The sequence below is a fragment of the Camelus bactrianus genome, chromosome X, assembly GCF_048773025.1.
Source record: "Camelus bactrianus isolate YW-2024 breed Bactrian camel chromosome X, ASM4877302v1, whole genome shotgun sequence".
Taxonomy (NCBI): Eukaryota; Metazoa; Chordata; class Mammalia; order Artiodactyla; family Camelidae; genus Camelus; species Camelus bactrianus.
This window is the reverse complement of record NC_133575.1, coordinates 29,506,065-29,530,922: the sequence shown is the minus strand read 5'-3', so window position 1 is coordinate 29,530,922 and position 24,858 is coordinate 29,506,065. Positions and strand designations below refer to the sequence as shown.

The 24,858-nt window shown below is 39.9% G+C and overlaps 1 protein-coding gene and 1 long non-coding RNA gene across 2 annotated transcripts in view; one reads left to right on the top strand and one right to left on the bottom strand.

The window, feature by feature from the left end:
- CYBB (cytochrome b-245 beta chain) overlaps nt 1-23,938 on the bottom strand; it is a 32,740-nt gene extending 8,802 nt beyond the window's left edge. Inside the window, exons 1-8 of the mRNA XM_010959482.3 lie at nt 23,790-23,938; nt 21,729-21,824; nt 20,267-20,377; nt 12,313-12,397; nt 10,361-10,506; nt 8,156-8,346; nt 5,080-5,209; nt 2,914-3,006 (exon numbers count right to left, since the gene is read on the bottom strand). Of these exons, the coding sequence (XP_010957784.1) occupies nt 2,914-3,006; nt 5,080-5,209; nt 8,156-8,346; nt 10,361-10,506; nt 12,313-12,397; nt 20,267-20,377; nt 21,729-21,824; nt 23,790-23,834 (897 nt within the window). The 5' untranslated portion in view covers nt 23,835-23,938. The remainder of the gene's footprint in view (nt 1-2,913; nt 3,007-5,079; nt 5,210-8,155; nt 8,347-10,360; nt 10,507-12,312; nt 12,398-20,266; nt 20,378-21,728; nt 21,825-23,789) is intronic.
- On the top strand, nt 1,111-8,165 carry LOC141576420 (uncharacterized). The gene is made up of 4 exons (XR_012504801.1): nt 1,111-2,177; nt 6,226-6,333; nt 6,754-6,848; nt 8,049-8,165. It is a non-coding gene; the product is annotated as an uncharacterized LOC141576420 (long non-coding RNA).
- Nucleotides 23,939-24,858: the final 920 nt, after the last annotated feature.

Genomic DNA, 24,858 nt, shown 5'->3' with positions numbered 1-24,858 from the left:
TGGCCAACAATGAACTGAGGCGGGAATACAAAGGCCTGGTCCCTGTCCTCACTTTGGGAAAACTCCCAGGGGCCACTCCAACTCCAGCATTTCCTGTACGGTCAGCTGAGGCTGCAGTTGCAACAACATGGATGGTCAGCAGTTTCCCTCCTCGAGTCCTGCCTTTCTTTTCTTTTATAGGTTCATCTCCTGAGAACACACCCCAGCAAAACTTCTGCATGCAGTTCTCTGTCTTAGTCTTTGCTAGGGAATCCAACCTAAGACACCAGCCTATGGTGATTTTTTTTTTTCTCTAAGAAGTCAAGGCAGTTGCTAGGAACAGGAAGGAGAGATGGTTTCCTGCTCAGCCTTCCTGTCTCCCCAGGGGATGATCAAGAGCCTTAGCAGCTGCATAGAAGAAGAAGGACACCCCACTGGCTAGTTATATAGCAATAGCCCCCAAACCAAGCCTAATGTGCTGGTTCTGATTCACCTTGAACCTGCCTGACTCCCTACCTAGGGAATATACCATCCAGCTCTCCCAAAGCCAGGCCCCACCCACCCGTTGCCATCCTCATTCTCCATATACATGAATGTTCATGACAGCTTCATTTATAATAGCAAAAAAACTGCAAACAGTCCAAGTGTCCATCAACTGGTGAACTGATAAATAGTTTTTGAAAATAGAACACAACAAAAAGCTTTCATTGTAATACAGAAAGTAACATACTGTTTCTTTGATAATTTCTGAGATCCTAGAAGGACTTCATATGTACAACTAAAAATAAACCAAGTGACGTCAAAGGAAAGAAAAATCAATAGAAACAAAATAGCAGCTTCTTAACACTGATTGATACTGCTGAGTGAGCTTTTCTTTTTGAGAGTGAGGAGGAGTAGGAGAATGGAAATCCTTTAAATAAAAATTGCCAAACATTTCTAAAACTTGTGATTTAAATATAACTTATGTGATAAATACAGTGGAATACTACTCAGCCATAAAAAAGAATGAAATAATGCCATTTGCAGCAACATGGATGGATCTAGATCATCATACCTAAGTTAAGTAAGTCAGACAGAGAAAGACAAATACCATATGATATCACTTATATGTGGAATCTACACTATGCTACAAATGAACTTACAAAACAGAAACAGACTCACAGACATAAAAAACAAACTTATGGTTACCAAAGGGGAAAGGGGGGAGGAATAAATTAGGAGGTTGGGATTAGCAGATACAAACTACTATATATAAAATAGATAAATAGATCAACAATAAGGTCTTATTGTATAGCACAGGAAACTACAGTCAATCTTATAATAAACTGTAATGGAAAATACTATGAAAAGAATATATATGTATGTAACAATCACTTTCCTATTTATGAGAAACTAAAACAACATTGTAAATTTTTTCATTGCTTTTGTTTGTTGGTTGGTTTTTTCTTGGGGGGAGGTAATTAGGTTTCTTTATTATTTTTTTTTTAATTTAACTGGAGGTACTGGGGATCGAACCCATGACATCCTGCATGCTAAGCATGTGCTCTACCACTGAGCTATACCTACCCCCACAACACTGTAAATTAACTATACTTCAATAAAAAATATAACTTATATGACAAGGCTATAATCAACTTCCTTTCATCACTGAAAGAAGGAGTTGTAAAGCTTCATTTTGAAGACAGAAAATAAAAATTTATGAAAATTACTTTGAAAATTATGTTTACCATGTCACAATTTTGTGTGGTGAAAACAATTTTTACCGTATTATAATTTTGCTACTAGAGGCAAAATTGGGAGAAAAGGGAATGCAACGTGCTAGTGGACAGCATCGTCACTGGAATACTTTTGTATAGCACCTTGTCTCTTATGAGTGTTCACATGAGAAGAAAATGAATATCTATTTTCTTCACAAGAAAACAAGTTTCCTTTAGAAATATGCATAAGGGAAATACTTGTCTGGTTAGTTGGTTCTAGCCTAGTAAGGGAAATTTTGTGGTGGCTATTTTGCTGATCTGTGGGCTTTTTCACATAGTACTATATAAATATCATAAAAGGAGAACTGTTGTGGCTTCCTATATTTCAAGATTTCCAATGCCAGCTGGACTAACTTTACTATGACCTTCCATAGAGGCCAAGAAAGAAAAGCTAAGGTGGTGGACAGGAGGAACTTGTGTGTTTTGCAAAAACAATCCATGGTAAGCTTTTGCTAAATACTTTTTGAACTGAATTGAATTGAATTGAATTTTGTTTGATAAAAAGACTTAAGCCTGATGTTTCCTGAAACTGTAACAAGGAGATTCCATTTCTATGTATTTAGTGGTAAGAAGCAGCATAGACGCGTGGGGAAAAAAAAAACTACTATATATTTGGAGTTAGCAGACTCAATTCTAAATGTAGTTTAATTATTAGCTTGCTTGAGACTTTGGTCATTTTAACTCTGATATTCTGTGATTACAAACAAAGCACAGAAAAGGAGGTATAGAGGACCTGGGAAACTATCTAAGTCTCAATCAGACCTACCCTTGGTTCCCTGGTTCTTTTGGTATCTGAGTATTTTAAGGCTCAATGTATGCCCTTTGAACTCACCTCTTCTGTTTCTTCACTCTTAACTAATCACCATCATCACTCGACGCCCCACCCCTCTATACACACACACACACAGACAGACACACACATACAGATTTATTTACACAAAACACTTGGGTCCATTTTTCTACAGAGAATGTTAACTTCTAGTTTCCCCAATTAAAAGGCCCAATAATTTGACTATCAAGGTAGGTACACGCCACAACCTGTAGGTCATCTCGCTGCCCTAAGTTTAATCAAAAGAAACCAAGTAAAAGAGAGGTCTGACCAATGATATAGAGAACTTAGGCAGACTTGGCCATGATATAGTTAGATACTATTAGTAATTCCTAAACCAGCCAATACCTTGGTGATGACCACCTTCTGCTGAGATCGCCAAAACCGTACCAGCCTCTCACAGAGATACAGGAACATGGGCCCCACTATCCATTTCCAAGTCTGTAATCAGAGGAAAGAATGAAAAAAGGATGTGTTAAGGGTGGTAGCTAATTAAAGATTCATGGGACAAAACATTTTAGAAGTCAAGTTAATCTTTGTTGGCTTGTTTATATAGTTGATATTAGATTAGTCAATTTCTTCTACAAAGGAATGCATGAAAATATCTAAAATTGAAAGAGATTTTTGAGCCAGTAAAAATGAACATTCTCCTTGGCCACATTGGGGAACTGTATCTACAGTATGAAACTTTCCCAAGAGGAACTGCCCACAAGAATGGGATTTCCTCCTCTTGTCGCAATAGTAGTTGCAATAACCCTACAGCAGAGTAAGGCTGGTTTCGGAATTAATATTTCTCTAAAGGATAGCATTTCACCAACATCATATTTTTAATGCAACTTTGCAATTACTTTCTCTCAGTCACATAGTCAAAGCTTAATTTTTTTGCAAGATGAGAAACTTCATGCAAGAATTTAGCCATTTTCCCAATATCCTGGCAATTTCCAGGAGCTATACAATGCACTTGCTGAACAGGGACAGACCCAAAGATTTTCCAATTTCTTAGAGTCCCCTCCTGCCAGAATCTGCAGTATTTCAAAACACTGGAATTACCCTGTGGCATTTTTGGCTATATAAAAATATTTAGGCTAAACAGATCCATCCTAGGACTCAGTCAGCTAGGTTCCTAGTTGAGTATCTGAAGTAGCAAAGAATTTTAGAAGGCAATCTAAAATATGACATCCTAGAATGGATTCCAAGGAGGAAAAAAATCACAGAGTGCTTCCTATAGCCTCACATATGATCTTTCTATTAAATGTTTAAAGAAACTTATTGTTGGAAGTTGAAAACACCCTATGTCCCTATCTCCAGCCAAAGTTAAACAAAAATCTGCCCAGAAGTCATAAATGCTCTGCTACTGGCCTCTATTTTCATGGGGCAGGTCTTTAAAACAATCTGGCATCATCTATCCATTTCCTGGTTACCACGCGGGGCCCCCTTAAATGGAGCCAGGTCTCGGACATTGCCTCTAATATCTCCAGAAACTCATCTCCAGCTCATAAGAGCACCTGCAATGCTTTTAATCCTTTCTATCGATGTCCGCATGCAGTTCACTGATGTGTCTGGTTGCTTTCATTAATGAGCAAGGATGCTTAAAGATGTTAAGTCCTCAGACAGCATGCTCTTTCTAGAGGAAGAGTACTCCTGTATTAGGAGAGTAGGAAAAAAGGAAGGAGAAAATGGGATGGGAAATTTGCTTGTACCTTATACTGTGCCTATGGGAAAAATAATCCTGTCCAGAAGCCCTGTACACATGTTGATTTTTGCTGAGTTTTATACCAATGGCTAGCATAATAACCAATCAAGCATATTGCTTGTCAAGGAGGAAAAGGTGTGAAGATCACAGGGCCCACTTCTCACTCTGGAGCAGAGACACTGAGCATATACAAAATGGAGCCCTTCAGCGTTCCCAGCAGGAGCTCTCAATGAAAGGTGAATATTTCAGCATCTTTTCCCTTGGTCATCCTTGCCACTCCCCTGCTCTACCATGCAGTGCCATTGGGTGTTGGCATGAACCTGGCGGTCCAGCCCCCTTCATGCCGCATAGACAGGACCTCCTGATACCTAATGGCAGCCCTATGTGCCACCTCACAAATTTCCTTCCCAGCTTTCAAAGCTGCATTCAAAGCCTTATTTCCTGGTATCTGAAGAGGCTCCTGGTTCCTTATAAGTCATTATCTGAGCTTTCCAGGATGGAATCCCTCAGAAAACCATGAATGAGTATTATTGTGGCCCTCACATCCAGAAGAGAAGAGATGGAACTTCTTGAACCCAAAGCACTTTAAAAACAACTCTTTTCCAAGTTTTATATTAGGATGCTCATAACAGACCGATTTCAAGATTACTTTTCAAGAAATAATTTGGACAATAAGCATAGCAGACAAACACTGGGTACTTAACTTAGCAGTTCCATGATATTTGTAATTGATGACTCCATGACATTTGTGTGTATTTCTTAGACACAGTTTAAAGACTGTCAGTCATGAAACTATAACAGCCACAGCGAACAGTACCTACCATAGGAGGGCTTCCAGAGAACTCTGGGATTGGGCATTTGTCTATTTTTCCCCATTGTGAGATGTTTTGATAACATTGTTCTGGTCTGTGTTCCGACAAACTCGTTGACGTCTGCCGACGTACAATTCGCCTGGGGAGGAAATGTAAGTCCACATCATTTAGAAACAAGAAATTAAGCTCTTAGTTTTGTGAGATTCTGGGCATATTTTAGGTATTCTTATATGAGTTGTGTACTTTTCACTTAAAAGTAACATCCTATTGCCCCCTCCAAATAGATTAGAGGAAGGGAAAGAAAATATGTGGTCTTCAGCAACAGAAAACAAATATGTACAGTGGCACAAAGGATATTTATATGTGACAGTACAGACGGTAAATTTTGAATAATCAGTACATGTTTTCTTCAAGGGAACATTTATGCTTCTGTTTTGAGTATTATTTTCATCTGTAAACAAACAAAAACAAAAACTGCAAATCTAACAGTGACTGCTGGCCCATACCCTTTGTGCAAATTAGAACAAGATGCCCCCTCTGTGAGGACAGTCCTGTAGGCAAAGGGCTTGTCCAGCAGAGCATGGGCTAATTTCACCCCTTTAGCCAGGCACTCTTGTAGAGTCGACAACCCATACAATCATACAGAGCAGCCCTGAGGCTTGGTACAAAACCTTCATTTGTTGTTTCCAAATTGTTTAAATTAAACCAAAAGGTTGAAATCCACTTAAGATGATTTAAATTTGGAGAGATTATGACATTCTCACAGACATCAACACTGATGGCATGTCCCTTGAAGTGCTCAGAGCCCATTCACTTCAATTCAATAAATATTAATTGAGCAACTACTGAAATACAAGACAATGCAGGTTTAGTGGGAACCAAGGGAGGGAGGCACAATGTTGAGTAAGTCACGTCCCTGACCTCAAAGAACATAAATGGCAAGATCTTCAGAATATGTAAGAAGAAGACACCCAGCAAGCCCCTTGTGAAAGTTTGTGCCATTTGGTATATTCAGAGAATTTTTTTTTATTGAAGTACAGTCAGTTACAATGGGTCAATTTCTGGTGTATAGCACAATGTCTCAGCCACGCATATACATGCATACACAGAGAATGTTTTAATTCAAGGTTGTTAACCATTGCTTTCTATCCCTAGGTCTTGGGGAAGAGAATTACCATGTGTTGAGCATCTATTATGTGCCAGCCCTGGGGAAAGGCCCTGAACACAAATTATCTCCATTCATCCTTATAACAAGCCTGAAATGTAAGTATTAGGACCCTCATTTTACATATAAGGACACCGAGGCTTAAAGAGACTAGGTAACTAGAATCAGAATGATTTGGTGAAAACAATTCTGGACCCAAGCCAGACAGCCTTGGTTTCACATCCCAGGTCCACCCCTTACTAGTTTGGTGGCCTTGGGCAAGTTATTTAACTTCTTTGGAACCTCAGTTTCTTCAGCTAGAAAATAGGTATAAGTACCTCACTAAAAGTTTACTGTAGTAATCAACTGGAATGATGCATTAAAAAAAAAAACAACCCAGACACAAAGTAAGAGTCCAACAAATAATAACTATTAAAGTTCTTAACGCCCAAGTTCCCAGGGGGAGCAAGTGATAGAAGAAGAGAAAAAAAAAAAAAAAAAAAAACAACCAGATTTTCTCCTTCTCTTCTCAACACCAGGACCAGAAGTCAGAAAATCTAGATTTGAACCCTAGTTCAGCTGCTCCAAGCCACGAGACTGCATAAGTGGCAGATATTCATCAAATGGAGAATGGGTAAGTCTCTCTCTTCTACCTGCTCCAGAGAACACATATCTAGGAAGCTATACAGATGTAAAGTGGCAGAATTACTAAACTAGAAAGTGGAAGAGATTCAGTTTGCTTTTTTCCGTGAAACAACTGGATTAGGACCAAGTCCCATTTAAAGATACTCAAATGCTTTAGAAGAGTTCCAGAGAGCCTTTGACTACACACATTTTTCAGGGCTTAGAAAGAGTTGACCAGGGGTCAGAGTCAGTGAGTCCATCAAAAGTGCACACGAGAGGTTGCCACACGCTGCTTCTCCCCACCCTTCCCGTTTTCACACTCAGGTCTCGGCCACTTGTAGGCTGACTTGACTCAGAGCGGAGTCACTGAACCTTGAACACTTACTTCCTCTACCCTTGGTTATCTGGTGCACCATACCCACCAGGGAACTTCCCAGGCCTGCTTTTGCGTGCAGGTGGGAGAATCAGCTAGTGTGAAACAGTAGAAAAAGGAAGCCTGGTATTAAAAAGGGAGTCGCAATGAGACAAATGCTCCCCCCAACACCTCCAGGCACCGTGTGTCTCTATGAGAGCCTTTATCATCCCCTCCCTTAGCCCATCTGGGCTCCAATCTCAGCTATGCCACTTATAAACTGGGTGGCTTGGCTACATATTTTAACTTTTTTAGTCTGTTTCCTTGTCTACGATTTCCCCAAGAAAATGGGGATAGCAACAGCATCTCTACCTTTTGGAGATTAAAAGAAATCTTTCACGTCTGTAACAAGTGCTCAACAGAAGCCAGCTCTTAACTTTTATTATATTAGGATGCTTGAAGGCATAACCATGTGTTTCTCCTTCTAGCATTCCCCACAGAGCCTGAGATCGGTCCTCATACCCAAGAGGCAATCGATGAACGACTGTCTTGAATCAAATCTCACTGAACTCCAGCAAACCCTTTCACTTGATTAATCATTCAGCTCTCTGCTTTGGGAGTTTGTCTAATTTACTAGTGATTAAGCCACAGGAAACATCATTTCAGACATCCAGGACCTTACCAGGTCTCTCAACATGTTTTATATAGGCTTGCAAAGATATTCAAAACTTTGGTATATTCTTCAAACTTGCTCTAAATAAGTGCAATATGAATAGCTATTAGTCGGGACCAGAAACTAAAGTGGCGCTGAGTGGTTTCTATCAAAGTGACTTCTGTTTTCCCCTCCCATTCCCTCAGCAGGCAGGCTGACCACACACAGAAAAGGAGGTCACTGTGACTTTAACAGGGCATCACACCTGGGAACTGAGGGACAATGTACTTGGCCTTGGAGTTTAAATACTCACTCAGCTCCATGGATGGCGAGACCAATGAAGAAGATCACAAAGAGATGGTGTGTGTACCAGAACACTTCAAAGTAAGACCTCCGGATGGTTTTGGTGGAGGAGGTGATAATTAATATGAGGCACAGCGTGATGACGATTCCGGTGATGCCTGCCAACCGAGTCACAGCCACGTACAGGCCTCCTTCAGGATTCTGTAAAATACACACACACACACACATTATTTGGAGGCTCTCAAATGCAAGACTATTTATAAAGTGCCTAGTGTATAGGGCAATAGGTATTTTCAGTCCCCTTTAGATAACCCTAACCACTCCCCCACAGAATGATATAGACTTGGAATAGATATTTCCAAATTTTAAAAAATCTTAAAGTGGTTGAGGTATCATAGGAAACATGAATTGATACACAGAATTAGTTCTAAGGGAGGATCAAATAAAGGAACTTTGTCAACTCGTAAGTCCTAAAAGGGTCTGAAGCTCTTTCTCCCTTTGATTTGGAGAAGTGCCACAGTGCTTAGTTTGTAAATGTGTTCTGGGCATGCCTAACGTCTCAGGCTCATCCCTCACCCTAGGGTGAGGAGCCGTGGGCAGGTGACTTAGAAAGATTGTGCTCCAGAAGAAATTAGTAAGGGAACGGTGACTAGGACAGGAAGGAGCAATGAGCCAATTAAGAGAATGATCTCAGGCCAAATCTTCAGCCTGGTCCTGCAGGGGAACTGTGGAGGGTGAGCTACACTTCTGAGTTGGGCTTCCATGGCCTGCACCCATCAGTTATTGGTTAAGAGCTGCTCAGGGAGAGGTAGCTCTCCAGGCCCTTTCAGATCTCTGAGCCTGTGGGCAAAGGGACTCCAATAGCCCCAGGGCGGTTCTCTGAGGAGGAACCACGGATACAGGAAATTGAAAGTGAAAGCACACAGAGGGGTCGGGGAGCCCAGACACAGTCAAATGGATCCAACGAGATCTGAGCACGGCTCGGCAGTGTCAGCTCACCTGATGTGTTCACACTGGCTCCCTTACGTGTCATGGTACAAACGACAGACAACATAAAAGAAAACTTATCCAAGACATTATAGAAGAAGAATTTCTTATTTTGCTCGATGCTGTTTAATTCTGTCCCTAAATAGACTAGGCAAATGTTTTTCATATCAGCCTGAGGATAAATTATTCCTTCAAAATTAAGGGACTTTTCTGGTAATCTATTCTAACTGGACAAGGAAACACATTTGGAACTCGGTGTATAGTCGTGTGATACAGCCCTCGTCCCAAGCCACGGGGTACATGAAGATGATTTAGAGCTTCTCCCTCTGAGCGTAGAAAGCTTCGACTGCTGGAAAGGAGTTCTTGCCTGTGGATAACCCCAAATGGCTGCCCCCGGAGCAGTTAGCAGATACAGGCCACCTCTGAGATGTTGTAGTCGAGAAGGAGAAGCATCGCTGACCGCTGTCAGCTGGTGGCTGGCCTGCTAGTAACACCTAGGCTGGAGGGTTTCCTATTTCACGTAAACAACTTCATAGAACACTAACATCAGACAAGGTCATTCTGTGACTGTGATGGAGTGAGACAAAAACAAGACCACTCTGAAGTCATGTCTGAGCCAAGACAAAAACGGGTGACTGCTGTTTCTTGGCCTATTACAGATCTAACCCCATTCTTCTGCCTTAAAAAAAAAATTACTAAGATACCCAATGCTGGAATTTTGACCCAGTTCCTGACCATACCTGACCCAGAGCAAATGCCTGCTTCCAGGAACTCCTCCCAAATTATCTAACACAAGCCCAAGTCCTACAACAAGCCTCTCTCAACACCCTCCTGAGATGCCCCAGACTTCCTTACGGTGTGAGTTCTCTTAGCTGCAATAAATGATAAACCCAATTTTGTCTGACTGGACTATGTTCTTGGCTTTCTTTGACTGTTGGGCATTGTCACAGGTAAGCCTGAGTTACTCCAGGCTCCATGTAGACACGTTCTTACAGGTGAGCTTAAGAAACTGGAAAACATCTGGTGACCTTCCACATATGGGATCAGGAGTGTGGGAGATGTTTTCTCTGTGCCCCTATTCTTAGAACCTACAGACTTGTCCCTCAGATAGTTTGTCAACTTTTGTCATTGTTGGTGTTCTGACCAAGTTGAGTTCTTCACTCACTGAAATCGAATCCTCAGTTGTAATGGCCTAGGGAACATCGGAAACGGGAAATAAGAGGCTTACCTTGATTCTGTCTCGTGCAAAATTGAGGTAAGATTCACCAGGCTTATCTCCAATCTCAGAGAGTGCTATTGAATAAGGATCCGAATTGTTGACTCGGGCATTCACACACCACTCCACATTAAATAGATGTGCAATGGTGTGAATCGCTAAAGACAGCAAAGAAGAGAAAGAAAGAGGGTGAAGGGTATGCAGGATTTTCTTTTAAGTTGGGTTTCTGGCTACAGCCCCTGACCCTACGATAAGTTACACAGAGACCTAGAAATGGCCCAGGATACTTATAAACAAGAACTGGGTCTTCAGGATCAGACAGGCAAGGCAATTCTCCTGGGTGAGCAACTCTCTAGTTATGAGATTGTCGCCAAGTTACTTAACCTCTCTGGTTTCAATTTCCTCGTTTGTAAAATGAAGATGGTGAACTACATGAGTCTAAAGACTCAGCCAAGTTCTAAGATTCTCAGAATAACCTTGGTCCTTGAGAATATTTAGATATGCTCTTGTTCTTTCTCTCCCACTGATGTATTTGTACCCAAACAAGAAGACAGTCGTGTAATGTATTCCTCTGGCTGGCCCATTCACCTGACTCTGACGTTACTCCAGAGAGAGGTGACAAAATTTTATTGAATACAAACCAATGGCCATAAAAATGAATCTCTTTTTAAAGATTGCATTCTTTGTTTAACAAGCAGTAACATTGGACTTAATAGGTGCCAAGCACTGTCCTAAATGCTTTATAAGTACTTTATACTTACGTTGATCCAATGATGTAGGGACTATCATCATCTCATCTTACATTTGAAAAAACTGGAGCATAACTTGCTTTATTTTTTGAGGGGGATAATTAGGTTTGTTCTTTAATTATTATTTTTAATGGAGGTACTGGGGATTGAACCCAGGACCTTGTGCATGCTGAGCACACGCTCTACCACTGAGCTATACCCTCCACCCTCTATATTGCTTTAAAACCTTGCTCAAGGTCACCAAGCCAGGAAGTAGCGGAGTTAAGAGTCAAATCCAAGCAGTTTGGCACACAAATCCAGTACACAGTGCTGCTTTCTAATAAGATTTTATCATACATTTCACTCTTGAAACATTTCATTTGCCACAGCACAGAAAGCCCACATGACCTACTAGTAGGAGGTGAGAAACCCAGTTGAATGCCTGTAACCTAAGCTTATTTTACCCAGGCTAGGGGCAAACTCCTTAACAGTATAGTAAAAGCCTATTTTGTTCACCACTGTGCATCCATGCATGCCTACTGTCTGGTACATCAATTATTTATGAAGTGAATTAGTGAAGATTTGATAAGGGTCCCAGATACAGCTTCTTATACCAACACCAACACCTTAATAATTATAATAATAGCACAAAATATACAATGCATATAAACACACAAATACCATTATGTGTGTGTATATAAACATATATATATAAACAATGATAATAAAGAAAATTGTTAGCTGATAAGGGCTATCTTAAGAGATTCTCAAAGGCTGTGGCCCTCGTAGGGTTACTGCAAGAAAACCATGAATCTACATGTTCTACCAAGTATTTTTTTAAGTGAATGAATGATATGAAATTCATATTTCAGTGTCTCTAAATAAAGTTTGATTGGTACATGCTGAAAAAAAAGAATGAATAAAAGCTTTCATATGTGGATTAACAAACAATTTTGATATGAAAACGTGTGGAAAAGGGTGAAGACACTGGGATTTTATCAGAAGAGCCTAAGATAAAAAAGTTTTAAGACCTGAAAGAATAAATCCTAATGTTGAGACGGAGAAAGAGTGGTGAATATTTTTTAACAGAACTCATATAAAAAATACAACATATCCAATAATGACCTAATCTCCCCATAAAGGCAATCTCTTATTTTCAATCTAAAAAAAAAAAAATAGACGGGACTCTCCGGTTCCATGTTTTCTTTGCAATCTCAGATATCTCAGTGAACTTACCAGTGTGAAGTGCAATCATCCAGGCCACCATTTTATGAAAGGTGAGGTTCCTGTCCAATTGTCTTCGAATTCTTGTTGAGCAGCACTTTGGATTAAAGGCAAAAGAATGAAATAGTAATTGTTATTCTTGAAAACAAGAAGGTTTTCTCTGTGTCAGGCATTAGGCATATATCATCTCATTTAATTCTTACAACCACCCATTTGATAGATGAGAAAACCAAGGCTCAGACAGACATCATCATCTTCCCAAGGTCAAACAGCCAATAAATGGCACGGCTGGCTTAACCAATATGTTTTAGCTTCTCATATTAGTGGCATAAAAAGCTTCCCATGGAATCCATTGCTTAATTGTATAAAATATGAATTTAGACAGAAACATATCTGATGACATAGTTTCTAGTTCAGATTAATTTATTCAATAAATAGGAGATACAGAAATTTTAAAAGGACAAGGCTGCCCTCAAAGACCTAAAGGTCCAGTGAGGACACAGACAAGTGAACAGTTCTAGAACAAGTGAATAGTTTTAGAACAGCACCCTTCCAGGACGTACACACTGTGAGAAGAGAAGAAAGTGTCCACCTGCACATGGTGATAGGCTCAACATAACAAGGGTGATCATTAACCAAATAATCATAACAAAAATAGTAATAGCCAATAGTATTTACAAAGAGCTCAGGCAAGAAGCTGCTTTAAGTGTTTTACATAAACCGACTCATTTCATTCTTACATCAAGCTTATATGGGAGGTACCATATTATCACTGCGTAACAGATGAGGAAACGAAGGCATAGAGAGGTTACCTTCCTCTAGGCTGCATAGCCAGTAAGTGGCAGAGCTGGGATCTAAATCCAGCCTCTCTGATGCCAGAGATATCTACATTCTGATATTTCATGCCTTTTATGATTACCTTGACATTAAAAATGGTATTTTGGTCGATAGGTTAGTGTAATATGTTAGAAGATGTGGGTTTGAATCTGGATTCAGGTCAATGCCCAAAGGAGAGAAAAAAAAAAAAAACCTGATTTATGGTTGAATCAGAGCTTTGTTCTCCTGAAAAGTGGCCAAGTGCTCACTCTGGCTGCTTTGTTCCTGAGGCTAGATGTACTGTCACAGAGATTCAGGAGAGTGGAGTGAAGTGCCCCCCCAAAACAAAATAAAACAAAAAACGTAGGTATTATCAGTATCTGGTTCTAAACACATTCAATTTAGTTATTAGGGTGTTTAATATTTGGCTTACTTATTTTTAATAAAATAATCTGGTTTTAGAGACAAAATAGAATTGCATGGAAAACTGTGCTTAATCCACTGTCTCTGAGTTAGCTACATCTAGGGAGGGCAGGCTGTTTGGGCCATGAAAACAGATTCCCGGAACTGCAGGAATACTAGTAAGGAAGACATTGAGGATTCCAGAAAAAAGAAAAAGTCATTAGGCTTTATTGAGTGCCTTCTGTGAGCCAGGCAGTTTATCCATCATCATTACCTCATTTAATGCAATAAGATAAGTATTATTGTCTTCATTTTACAGATAACAAAACTAAAGCTAACTCTCACAATGGCTGGGATCCAAGTCTATTTGTCTTTTAGGTTCATTCCCTTCTTCATCAAATCAAATGTAAAGAGACAGTCACTATTATTCTACTTGTCTAAAAACCAAGACAAGAATTTAAGTGTCAGTACTCTATCTGGAAAGTGAGGTTAGGAGAAGTCAGATTGGGAAGGGAGGGAAATCCATAAACGATGTATTACGGTATCAGCTACCACCATCATATCTTATCAGTGACTCTGGGAGACTGGTAAGCCACACCCTGAGGGGTTAGGAATCTCAGGTAGTCATCCACCAGCTCCTATCCATCACTGGCTGAGGGCTCTTCCAAGGGCATCAACTCCCTGGCATTTCAGGCTTGCCCCAGGAGAGGGCTGAACGGAAGTCCTCAGGCAGAGAATGACTTGGGGTTGCAGAAGGCAGCTGCCCCGTGTATTGAAACAGTCAGTGTAGAGGAAGTGTCAGTGGAACGGCAGCGGCTCACACTAAGAGTTTACGCTGTGACTCAGGCTCTCAAAATAAGGGTTTCCTGTTTGAAATCACTTAATTTACATTTCTGTGGATGAAAAATGGATTGTCCTTGTTGTCTTTTTTTTTCCTCTATTAAACTGTTTATTTTGTAATAATTGTAGATTCTTACAACAGGCAGCCGTAAGAAATAATGCAGAGAGATCCCATGTGTCTTTACCCAGTTGCCTCAATTGCAATATCTTGCAGAACTATCATACAATATCACAACCAGGACATTGACATCGCTATAGTCAACATACTGCACATTTCCATCCTCACAAAAGATCCCTCATGCTGTACACCCACTACCCTTTCACCTCGCTCCCCCCACACACACTCCTTAACCCCTGGCAATCACTATTCTCCAATTCCGTAATTGTCCTTGTTTTCTTATATAGAAAGAACTGTCTTTTGTGTTTATTTCAAGCGCTGTACATTGTTTTACTATTTTGCATTTTTTACAATTTTAAGGAAATACCTTTTTCCCGTTTCCCAATTGCTAGGTTCCTCCACAGTTTCATAGAGTCCTTGTGGTATGTAGAATTCTAAGATGATCCCCAATGACCTTATATAATCTCATCCCCTTGAGTGGGGGTGGGACCTGACCTCCAAATACGATGGGATGACAGTCCTGTGATTTTGTTACGTTATATGGCAAAAGAGATTTTGCAGAGGTAATTAAAGTCCCAAATTGACTTTAGAGAGAGATTATCTGGACGGGTCTGACCCAATCACACGAGCCCTTTAATTCCGGGTCTAGAAATCAAGACCCGCGACACAAGAAGTATTTGATACACTGTTGCTGGCTTGAAGATGGAAGGGGTCACATGGCAAGGAATATAGGGACAGCTCGGATCTGAGAGCAGCCCCTGAATAACTGTCAGTAAGGACACAGGGATCTCAGTCCTGCAACTGTAAGGGACTGAATTTTGCCAACAAGAATGAGCTTGGAAGAAGAGTTTACCCAGAGTTTCCACAGGAGAATTCAGCCCAGTTGACATCTTGATGGCAGCTCTGTGACACCCTGAGCAGAGACCCCAACAACAGGATGCTGGACTTCTGACCTGCAGAGCTGTGAGCTCATCAGTGGGGTTGTTTTAAGCCTCTAGCTTTGTTACACAAAAATAGATCATTAATACAGTCCTCACTGGACTGATGGATACAGTTGGAGTCCCAAGAATGAGAGAATGGGAATTAGTAGGGTCAGAAAGCAATATTGAATTACATTTCTGAGAGCAAGGTTTGCCATCAGATATAGCTGTGTTGGATCCCAGCCCTACCGCCTAGCTGTGTGACATTGAACAGCACGCTGTTTCCAGCTTTCTCACCTGTATATTTATCATAGTTCTTCTCTCATAGGTTTGTTTCATAGATTCATGGAGAGGTGTTTAATAAATATTTGATTCTTTTGGTATCATTATTTAACTTTTCAGCTAGTATGGCATGGCTCCTCGGCTAGAGGGTAAGCTTCCTGTATGTAGAACCATATATCATGTACTTTTAACCATCCTTTAATAATTATTTGGTTAAATGACATTTTTACTCTCCTAGAACCTAAGATGATTATTCTAAACCTATAGAGATGTATTTATCCACATATCTATACTTGCCACACTATTTTCTTTCCTGGAAAAATTGCTTTGAAACTTTTGGGGGAAAATACACTGGCTCCTGCATGCTGAATTTGAAAAAAAGGAACGTGCTTTTGTCATCGTCTCTACACTGTCTCCATAGTTCTATCCTTATCATTATCAACATGGATCATCAAAAATATGAAGCAATAGATTTCAACACCCCTTATCAGTTAGAGCAACAAACTGTTAGAGAAAAATGAACTGAGTGACAGGAAAATGGAGAGATGTGCTTGGGAAATACAAGGTCCATTCAGCAATACTCTGATCTTAACAGGTAGCTTTTAAAAAGTGCTATTTAGTATGGAACACATACATTTTATTTAAGGGAAAACAGAGGCTAAATTAGTCACTGATGAGTTAGTAGAGTGGGTCCTACCAGGGCACCAATCCCTAACTTTTCCTCGCTACCCTCAATAGTGTGGTCAGGAATGGCAAACACATCCAAAGAGAAGCCAAAGCCATGCTTATATGGGCCTTTCAGATACAATTTCCTCATCGTTTCCTGACAAGGGGGCAAGATGGCTGGTTGGTGGGGTGGGAAGGAAAGGCTTTGCTGTTTGACTGCCCAGGCTTTTTTCTTCCTTCTTCCTCCTTACCATGCAGATACCATTTTTATGCTTTTGAGTCACTTCTGAATTAGCACCAGCCACCTGCTAATTAGCCAAGCTGCCATCAGGCACCATGGCTTCCTCACTGAACTACCTCTCTGCTTTTTGCTATTGACTTCTAAAGGGACGTTCCACTGTTAACTACCACAGAGCCTTGCCCAATCTCAACAAACTAACATTCAAGTGCAAGGAAGATTACTGAGTCATCTCAACAGATTTCTATGCTCTATTCAAACCACAAGAGCCAAAAAAAAATTCAAAAAATTGAGAAATGGAACTAAAAAGAAGTGCATATTTACTGGGGCATAACATTAGCTTCTGTAACATGAGCTTTATGGAAACTGTAAAGTCCTATTTTATGTACACCTGGTCTCACCACAAGTGCTATGAATAAATCTGAATTAGATATTTACATGCAATTTAGGAGAAATCACAAAAGCCAGCCTTGAATGTACAGAACTCAGGCAAAGAAGCTGACAGTCATGTTCAAACCTGGTGACAGTAGATTATGCAATAAATATGAAGACCACCACTTGATTAGTACAGCATTGTTTATAATTTTGAAATTACACGTTTCTCCTCTACTTCCTCCACAAAACTCTAAGCTCCCTGAGCTTGTGGCTCATTCATGTCTCCTCTCTGCTCATCATGTGTCCCCAGTGCTTAGCATATAGCTGGCACTCAACAAATATTTATTAACTGACAACTCACTAGGGGACAGGCTTAGTCAATTAACACACTTTTGGAATGTCACTCATATATATTGTTACATTTGCATTATCTTAAGCTTTTTAGCTAAAAACTATAACGACAACAAAAACAAGTATGAGACAGGAAGTCCAAGAGCCTTGCCCTAGACCACATGGTTAGACATGGGGCTACGCTGAGGGCGTCTGACTCTCAGACTATATAAGGTTATGGGAAAGAGCTCACTCTCTCACCTTACTGTTTCTTTCTGATCTTCACACTAGAACTTCCATCCAGTTAGAACTTAGTATCTGCATGGCAAGTTGGGTCATTAAGGCTTCTTTGGGGACTTCTGTCTGCCAAGCCCCACCATTCCCCATTTCCTTCAACAGAGCAGGCTCGGAGTCCTACCCCTGTCTTTCCCGGGGTGGGCCAATCCTGGGGTTTTCTTTCTCCAGATAAGCAGAAGAATTATAAAGCCAAGTCTGAATGATTAAGATCACTAGAAACTGAACGGAAGTTCTGTGACTGTTTAGTTTGCATAAAGGCCTACTAATAAATCCTTGACATTACAACACCCTTGCTACTTCTAGCCTAGGTTACTCAGCATGCCCAAACATTCATATAGATGGTGGACTTTCTAAGACCACAGTACCACAAAAGGAGAGTTTTGAGTTTTGGTGACACGTAGGAAAGCAAACAGGCTCTGGGGGCACAATGACTTGGGTTGGAATCTCAACACTCTCGTGTAATTTCATCCCCACCTCACTGACTCAACATGCAGGTTTCACGATGCGAGGTCTACGAAGACTCAATAAGGGGCAGCTCTTATAATTTCCAACATTAGTCACAGCATGGACACTCATTTTAATCCCAATCAGAAAAGAAGTTTAATGGGCCAAGGTCACATCTCTGGTTGGGAAATCTGGAAGGAGGGGACACACTCAATCTGGAAAAGAATGCTACTTGCTGCCCATTTTAAAATATATTCTTTTACACAGATGTCTCTCTGGTTATAGAGCCGAGCTTCTCTGCCATTTGAAGAGCAGCCTCATTTCACCCCCTGTCTTTAGAGACTGTCATGAGGCTCTTCCCTCCTGGGCCACGGGAAACCTACAAGTGGCCATTACAACACGTACTGCTCACGGGGCCTTGGCAGCACAACAGCAGTGCAACTTGGGCCTGTGGGGTAACAAGGATTTCTTAACAGGACGTCCTGGTGAAAACACTGCCTGTTTCTCAGCCTTTACTTCCTCTAAATAGAAAGTATTTGAACAGTGGGTAGGAGGGACAATAAAAAAGCTACAGGACATTAACTTTGTTTAGCAAAAGCTCCTTGGGCACCTACGATATACCAGACGTTGTACAGTACAGGGGGCTCGTCAATAAAACTTTTCCATCAAATGAAACTTACCTCTGTGGTTTCCTCGGTTGAGAAGATTATTTGGAAATCCTTGTAATCAGTGTCTACTGTTATGTGTAGCTTGCTAACCCTATATTAGTAAATTGAGTGTTGTGTTGTTCTTAAAGAAAAATCTCCCTAGGACTCATGGGAATTTAGTAGGACTAGGGAAAATGAGGCAGAGTGTAAGGCAAGTTCTGGTTGTTATTGACAGTTTAGATCTCTTTCCTCTCTTTTGATTGCCAGTTAAGTATCAACTCCTCGGCTATACATTTAAGGTCCTACTTCACCAGCAAACCTCCAGCTCTCCTCTCCAGCCTGACCTCAGACACTTGCCTTTTACAATCTGTACATGCCCATCAAAGCAGATTGCTTACTGCTCTCCACTACAAATGACCTTGACTTAATAGGTAATTTTTGAAAGAGCTAGGTAACATAAAACAAACATTTTATTAAAAGGGAAAAACAGAGGCTACCAGTCACGAATGAGCAGTGAAATGGGTCCCACCAGGGCATCAATCCCTAACTTTGGAAGAACTACCCTCTCTGGTGTGGTCAGGAATGGCAAACAAATCCAAAGAGATAAGTCATGCTTATACGGGACTTTCAAGAATACAATTTCCTCACCATTTCCTGTGCTTTTACCCATACTTTCTCCATGGAGAATGTCTTCTCATTTATATCTCGTAGAAGTTATTTGATCGTTATATGCCCATATCTGATGCCGCCTTCTCTAAGAAGTCTTTCTTCTTCCTCTGCCCCAGATGATATAATCCCCCCTCCTTTGAGTCCCTATTGCTCCTTATTTGTAATGTTTGGGGGACCCATCATATGTTGTTTTGTATCATATTAATTTGAGTCTGTGTGTAGATTCTAAGTTCATCATTTCTCATCTTTATATAAAAACATCTATAACAAATTCATATACCATTTTATAGATACAAAAGTTCTTCCTACATAATCATTTTTTCCTTCCAGCAGAGTACATTAGGGGGCTCACTAAATTGTGGAAGCGGGGATGAAAGAAGTCCTGGGCACTTAGAAAGCTCTGAACTCCTCAATTCCATGAACCTAACACCTGTCACATTCATGACAGAGTGACTCATAGCTCATTCATTCCATCTTCTTTGGATGTTATCCAGAAAAGAGATTTTCTCTGACTTAAACATTTTGAAAAACATGGCACTGTAAGATTCATTCCTAAATTTCATGCGCGCCTCATAAATCCCTGTTTACAGACGTATACACGGGCATCACATCATGTATCTCTGTCTGTGTGTGTGTGTGTGCACGTACTTGATCGCTGTTGTTCAGGTAGAGGTTGATTGGTTGTTGTTTTTCTGGTTTTTTGCCTTTAATATCTGTTACAGGTTAAATGGTCATCCCAGGGAGCTCCATCAACAAATAATATAAAAATAAACTAGAGAATCAAGCATGGCTTGGCTTGTGAATATTGTACAGAGGTGGGAATCCTCACAAACCATTGGTTTGCTTTTCCCAAGAAAGGGTATTTAGCTTGATGGCCTTCGAAATTTTGAGGAACTCAAACTTTGTGAATGTTTGCTCTTACCGCACTGGAACCCCTGAGGAAGGAGAGCAGATTTCGACAGACTGGCAGCAGAATCAGCATGCAGTTGAAATTCAGGCAGGCTGCAGGGGCCCTGGCCAGTGCCAGCGCTGACTGGAAGAGGCAGGATAAGAAGCAAGGTGAGTCCTCGGAGCACAGAGTACCACCCCCCGTCCCCAGGGCTCCCACCGTGAGGCCCACACTCTAGAGACATCAAGTTATCTGGAAAGGAAGGTCCTTCAGAGCCAAGGGTTTATTTTTAGGGCCCACTGGGATACTTTGTTTGAATCTGGCCCTCGCCCCGACACCAACATTTTCTGATGAACATTTTCAGACATAAAGAGAATCTGAAATAAGTTCACAATAAATATCTGTTTATTCACCTCCTGGATTCTGCCTTTTACATTTTACTGTGCTTGCTTTATCACATGTCTATTCATCTGTCCATCCATCTACCTATCCCTCTATCCATCCATCAACACACCTTATTTTTGGTGCATTTCAAAGTAAGGTGCAGCCATCAGTTCACTTCCTCCTAAATATTTAAGCATGCATATCATTAACTAGAGTTCAGTATAGACACTGGGGCTTTGTGAAGATTTCCTTAGCACTTAGAATAACCTCAGCAATAACTTAAGTTGGTATGGTGTGATGCTTTGGCATGATAATTGTTCTCTGTAATGCCTAAAGAAGTTGTAGATTTTGAAAAAAAAAAAGAAGAAGTTGCAGATTTTGGAGGGGGAATGCAAAAGGAAATCATCCTTTTCAGCATCAACCTGAATACATTAACAACAATTGTAATAATATAGTATAATTATACATTATAATTATTTATGCATATGATTTATAATTAATGTTATTAAGCAATGAATTCATGGTTTCAGCATGATGTAACAAATGATAGCATCTGGGGGCAGCTATAATTGTAATTATTTTCATTTATGACGAAAAAGAACCAGCAGCTCAAGGAAACTGAGAGCGCTCATGGACCCAAGAAAAGTCAGGGCCTTGACTCTGCTGGCCTAGTCCATGAACGTGACCTTTGGGGAAGTTCTTCAAAGGCTCCATATGTAGGGAGAGGCTTATTTCCTGAAGATTATCTCATAACATGTCACTAGGAGCAGGGCTTTTCATGCACAAAAGTAGTAGGAATCAGATGATTCAGAGAATACGGAAAGTCCCATTCGACAGAGTCAGTATTAGATTTCTCCCTTAAGCTAAACAGTGGCACAGTAGCCTAGGGAGGGGAGGGATGCTGCTGGAAGCCTCTGCCACAGTTTGGTTGATCTCACTCCGAAAAGCCTAAAGACCCTTGTTCCTGGGATTGCAATGGAGGGAGTGAGGCTGATGGTGCTGTTTGGGTTGGTCACAATATTTATTCAAAATGTTAAAAGGACTAGGAACAAGACTCTCTGATTAGAAATGTGAGCCGGTCAATACTGCATGAGATGGAACTTATACTTACCCCAAGAAGTTTTCGAGTGTAAAAGAACTCCTCTCGAAGAGCATAATACCGGTAGAAATGGACAAAGAGGAAGACATTCATCCCCAGCCATACCAGCTGCACAAACAGAAATGATTGCGTGAAATTTTCATGTTTCAACAGGTAGATTTCACACAAGTTTTGAGTCAGACCAAGGTCAGAACTTCCCCAAATACAGCCTTTGACAAAAGTGGTTACAAAGCTGGGTGTGACCAGCTCTTTTCCACAACGGTGTCGTTGCACTTCTCTGTAATTAACCTTTCCACCCAGTGTCGTCCCCTATGATTGTTTTAATACTTGGCCAGGATGCCAAGTTATTATCAGTTTATCTCTTCTCCTTTCTTTCTCCTCCTCTTTTCTTAACCTTTCATAGATAACTGAGAGCAGGTGACTCACCTTAAAAAGAGAAGGGAAAGGAATATGTTACTCTGCTGCCCCCTACACCAGTAGGACTTTGTGTTCTGTTCTCACCCGTGTAATCGCCTCTGTCCATCACACAGCATCCTACCCCAGCTAGGGGGAGTCTGTCTCGTCAGCTAAAATGTCAAGCCTTTAATTCTATTTGAGAAATTTTGCTTAACTTTCGAGAGAGGGAATATCGAGCATGAATGATGGGTGAGGGGTGTGGATTTTTTTTTTTAGAGACCCTTCTAGATTGTGACTGCTCATTTCATCCCAAGCACTGACTGTATCAAATGGTGACACTGCCCAGTCATCTACCTTCAGCTCCACAGTAGCCATCCTTTCTTAACTGTGCTTTAAAGCTATTTAATGTCCTTCGACACTTAAAAACAATCTCTTTATAAAGAAGGTACTAAAACAACTTCTCCATTTCCTAATATTGTCATTTTTCCTATTGCTTTCCAAGCTGTGTCTTCCCTTTCAAGTATATGAGTGTATAATTTAGATGGACGTCCTTTCCTGGGGAAAATTGTGGTAGGAGCTAAAAGTATAATTTGAACTTGTTTTCCAAGGGGTAATCCATTTTTAAAGTGGGGATAAGAAATCAAGTTAACAGCTGAGTCCTTAGAACAATTCTCTATTGCATTAGAATATTGCTTTGGCTTATTTTTATAATGACAAAATATTCGTTCTTTTTATTTTATTTGGGCTACTAATTTCTATCTCTACAACTCAAAGATTCATATTTACTTCATGATACACTCAAAATTTTCATTCGTAAGTGTTCTTTTAAACATCGGTGTAATACTTTCATTAGCTATTTAGTAAAGCTATTTAAAAATCACATTTCTATCTTTGCAGTTGTCCAATATTGCTTTGCTGAGACCACTATCTTAAAATAATAGATCTTTGGTATGTTAAAAACTAAAGAAATCAACATGTGTATTTGAAAATTAGCCATATCTTTACTTACAAAAATTGTTTCTCAAGATAGATTATATTGATCTGTATGTAATCATATACAATATATATAATATATACTATATATATGTGTCTAGATAGCTTTCTTCAATTCCCTTCCCTTGAATTTTTAAAAATCTCACAAATAACTAAAGTTTACCTCAGAGGAAAGAAGATACTTTTTTTAAAAAAAGAAAATAGAAAACTTCAATTATTTTTGGTATAAGTTCTGAAATAAAGGCTAATTTCCCGTACATGCCAGTCTTGTGTTGTTATTTGGAAAACAGTATAAAATTTCAATTACCCACTTTTTAGGTGGTATAAATACATAAGAGATAGAGAATTTGCCTCTGAGTAAACATTAATAATAAGCAACTCAGACTCAGGGATCATTAGCATGAAATGTCTTCCACTCCTTCTGAAATGCTGGCTAGTTTAGTACTCCTAAAAACTCAAGAAATAAACTCGAAGAAGTGAGCCCCGAGATGTATTCTTTCCATTAATAAGTTTGGAAGAATGGACTCAGTCTGCTTATAGATAGATGCCTGTTCACACAGTAAATCAGTTTCAGCACAATTTCTCAAAGACAATAAACGATCAAAAAAGTCTTGCTCTATTTTAGTTTCCAAGAGAACCCAGAAAGGTCAGAGGATTTGTAATTTCTTTCTTACTGGTACTTACAATGACAAAGATGGAGAGGCCCTCATTCACAGCCCAGTTCCCCATGGTGGCAGAGGTTCAATGCCTTGAGTCTGCCTTTCTTCTCTGCTATGTTTCTTCTTCGCATGAGGAAATGAAAACAGCAGCCTTGGGGCAATCGGTTTCCTTTTCTATTATCAGAAATTAGCTAATCATTGGTCAACTGAAAAGCTCATTTTCATAACAAATTTAAATCTTTAAACCACAAAAAAAAAAAAGACAGAAAAAAAGCCTAGGAAATGAAACTAATTCTACAACTGAGACACAAATAACAGTGCAAATCATGGGATGTGTTTTACACAGTGAATTAACTTTTTGACTGATCGGTTATCAAGTGGCAAGTTTTAAAAAGTCATCCAACTAGCCATGATTTCATGCTAGGTACAAAACATTAAATAGATGTGATATCTTTTGACAGTCTGGAACAGCATTTACAGTCTTATTGAGAAAAAAATAACAATAGTGATGGTTGACATTCATAGAATGCTTACATTATGCCAATTTTCTAAGCTATGTGTGTGTGTACATGTGTATGTACATATATACACATATATATGTATATTTGAGTTGATACATATATACGTGTGTATACAAAGACACATATACATACATATAAATTCAGTATATAAATAAATTCATTTTATTCTAACAATTGAATCTTTAAATTAGTTTCTATTATTATGATTACATTTACAGATGAGGAAACAGACCCAGAGCAGTTAAGTTACTTGGCCAAGGTCATGCAATTAGGAAGCCAGTTGTGATTTGAAACCCAAGCAATTTGGCTATACTTCTAACCATGGTACCAGAATAAAAGCTTGGCCATGCCAACCCCATCCAAAATCACTCCCAAAACAACTACAGGAAAAGGAAACATAACAAATATACCAAAATGTTTTAATGACTGTAGTACTGCCAGGTGGACATGGCATTTTTCTAGGTGAGGTATGTAAATAGGGTCAGAACAAAGGTATGTCAGATGTGGTAGATGCCAAAAGCCAGATTTAGCATTTTTTCCCCTGAATATCACTATAATCTTCAGGACATGAAA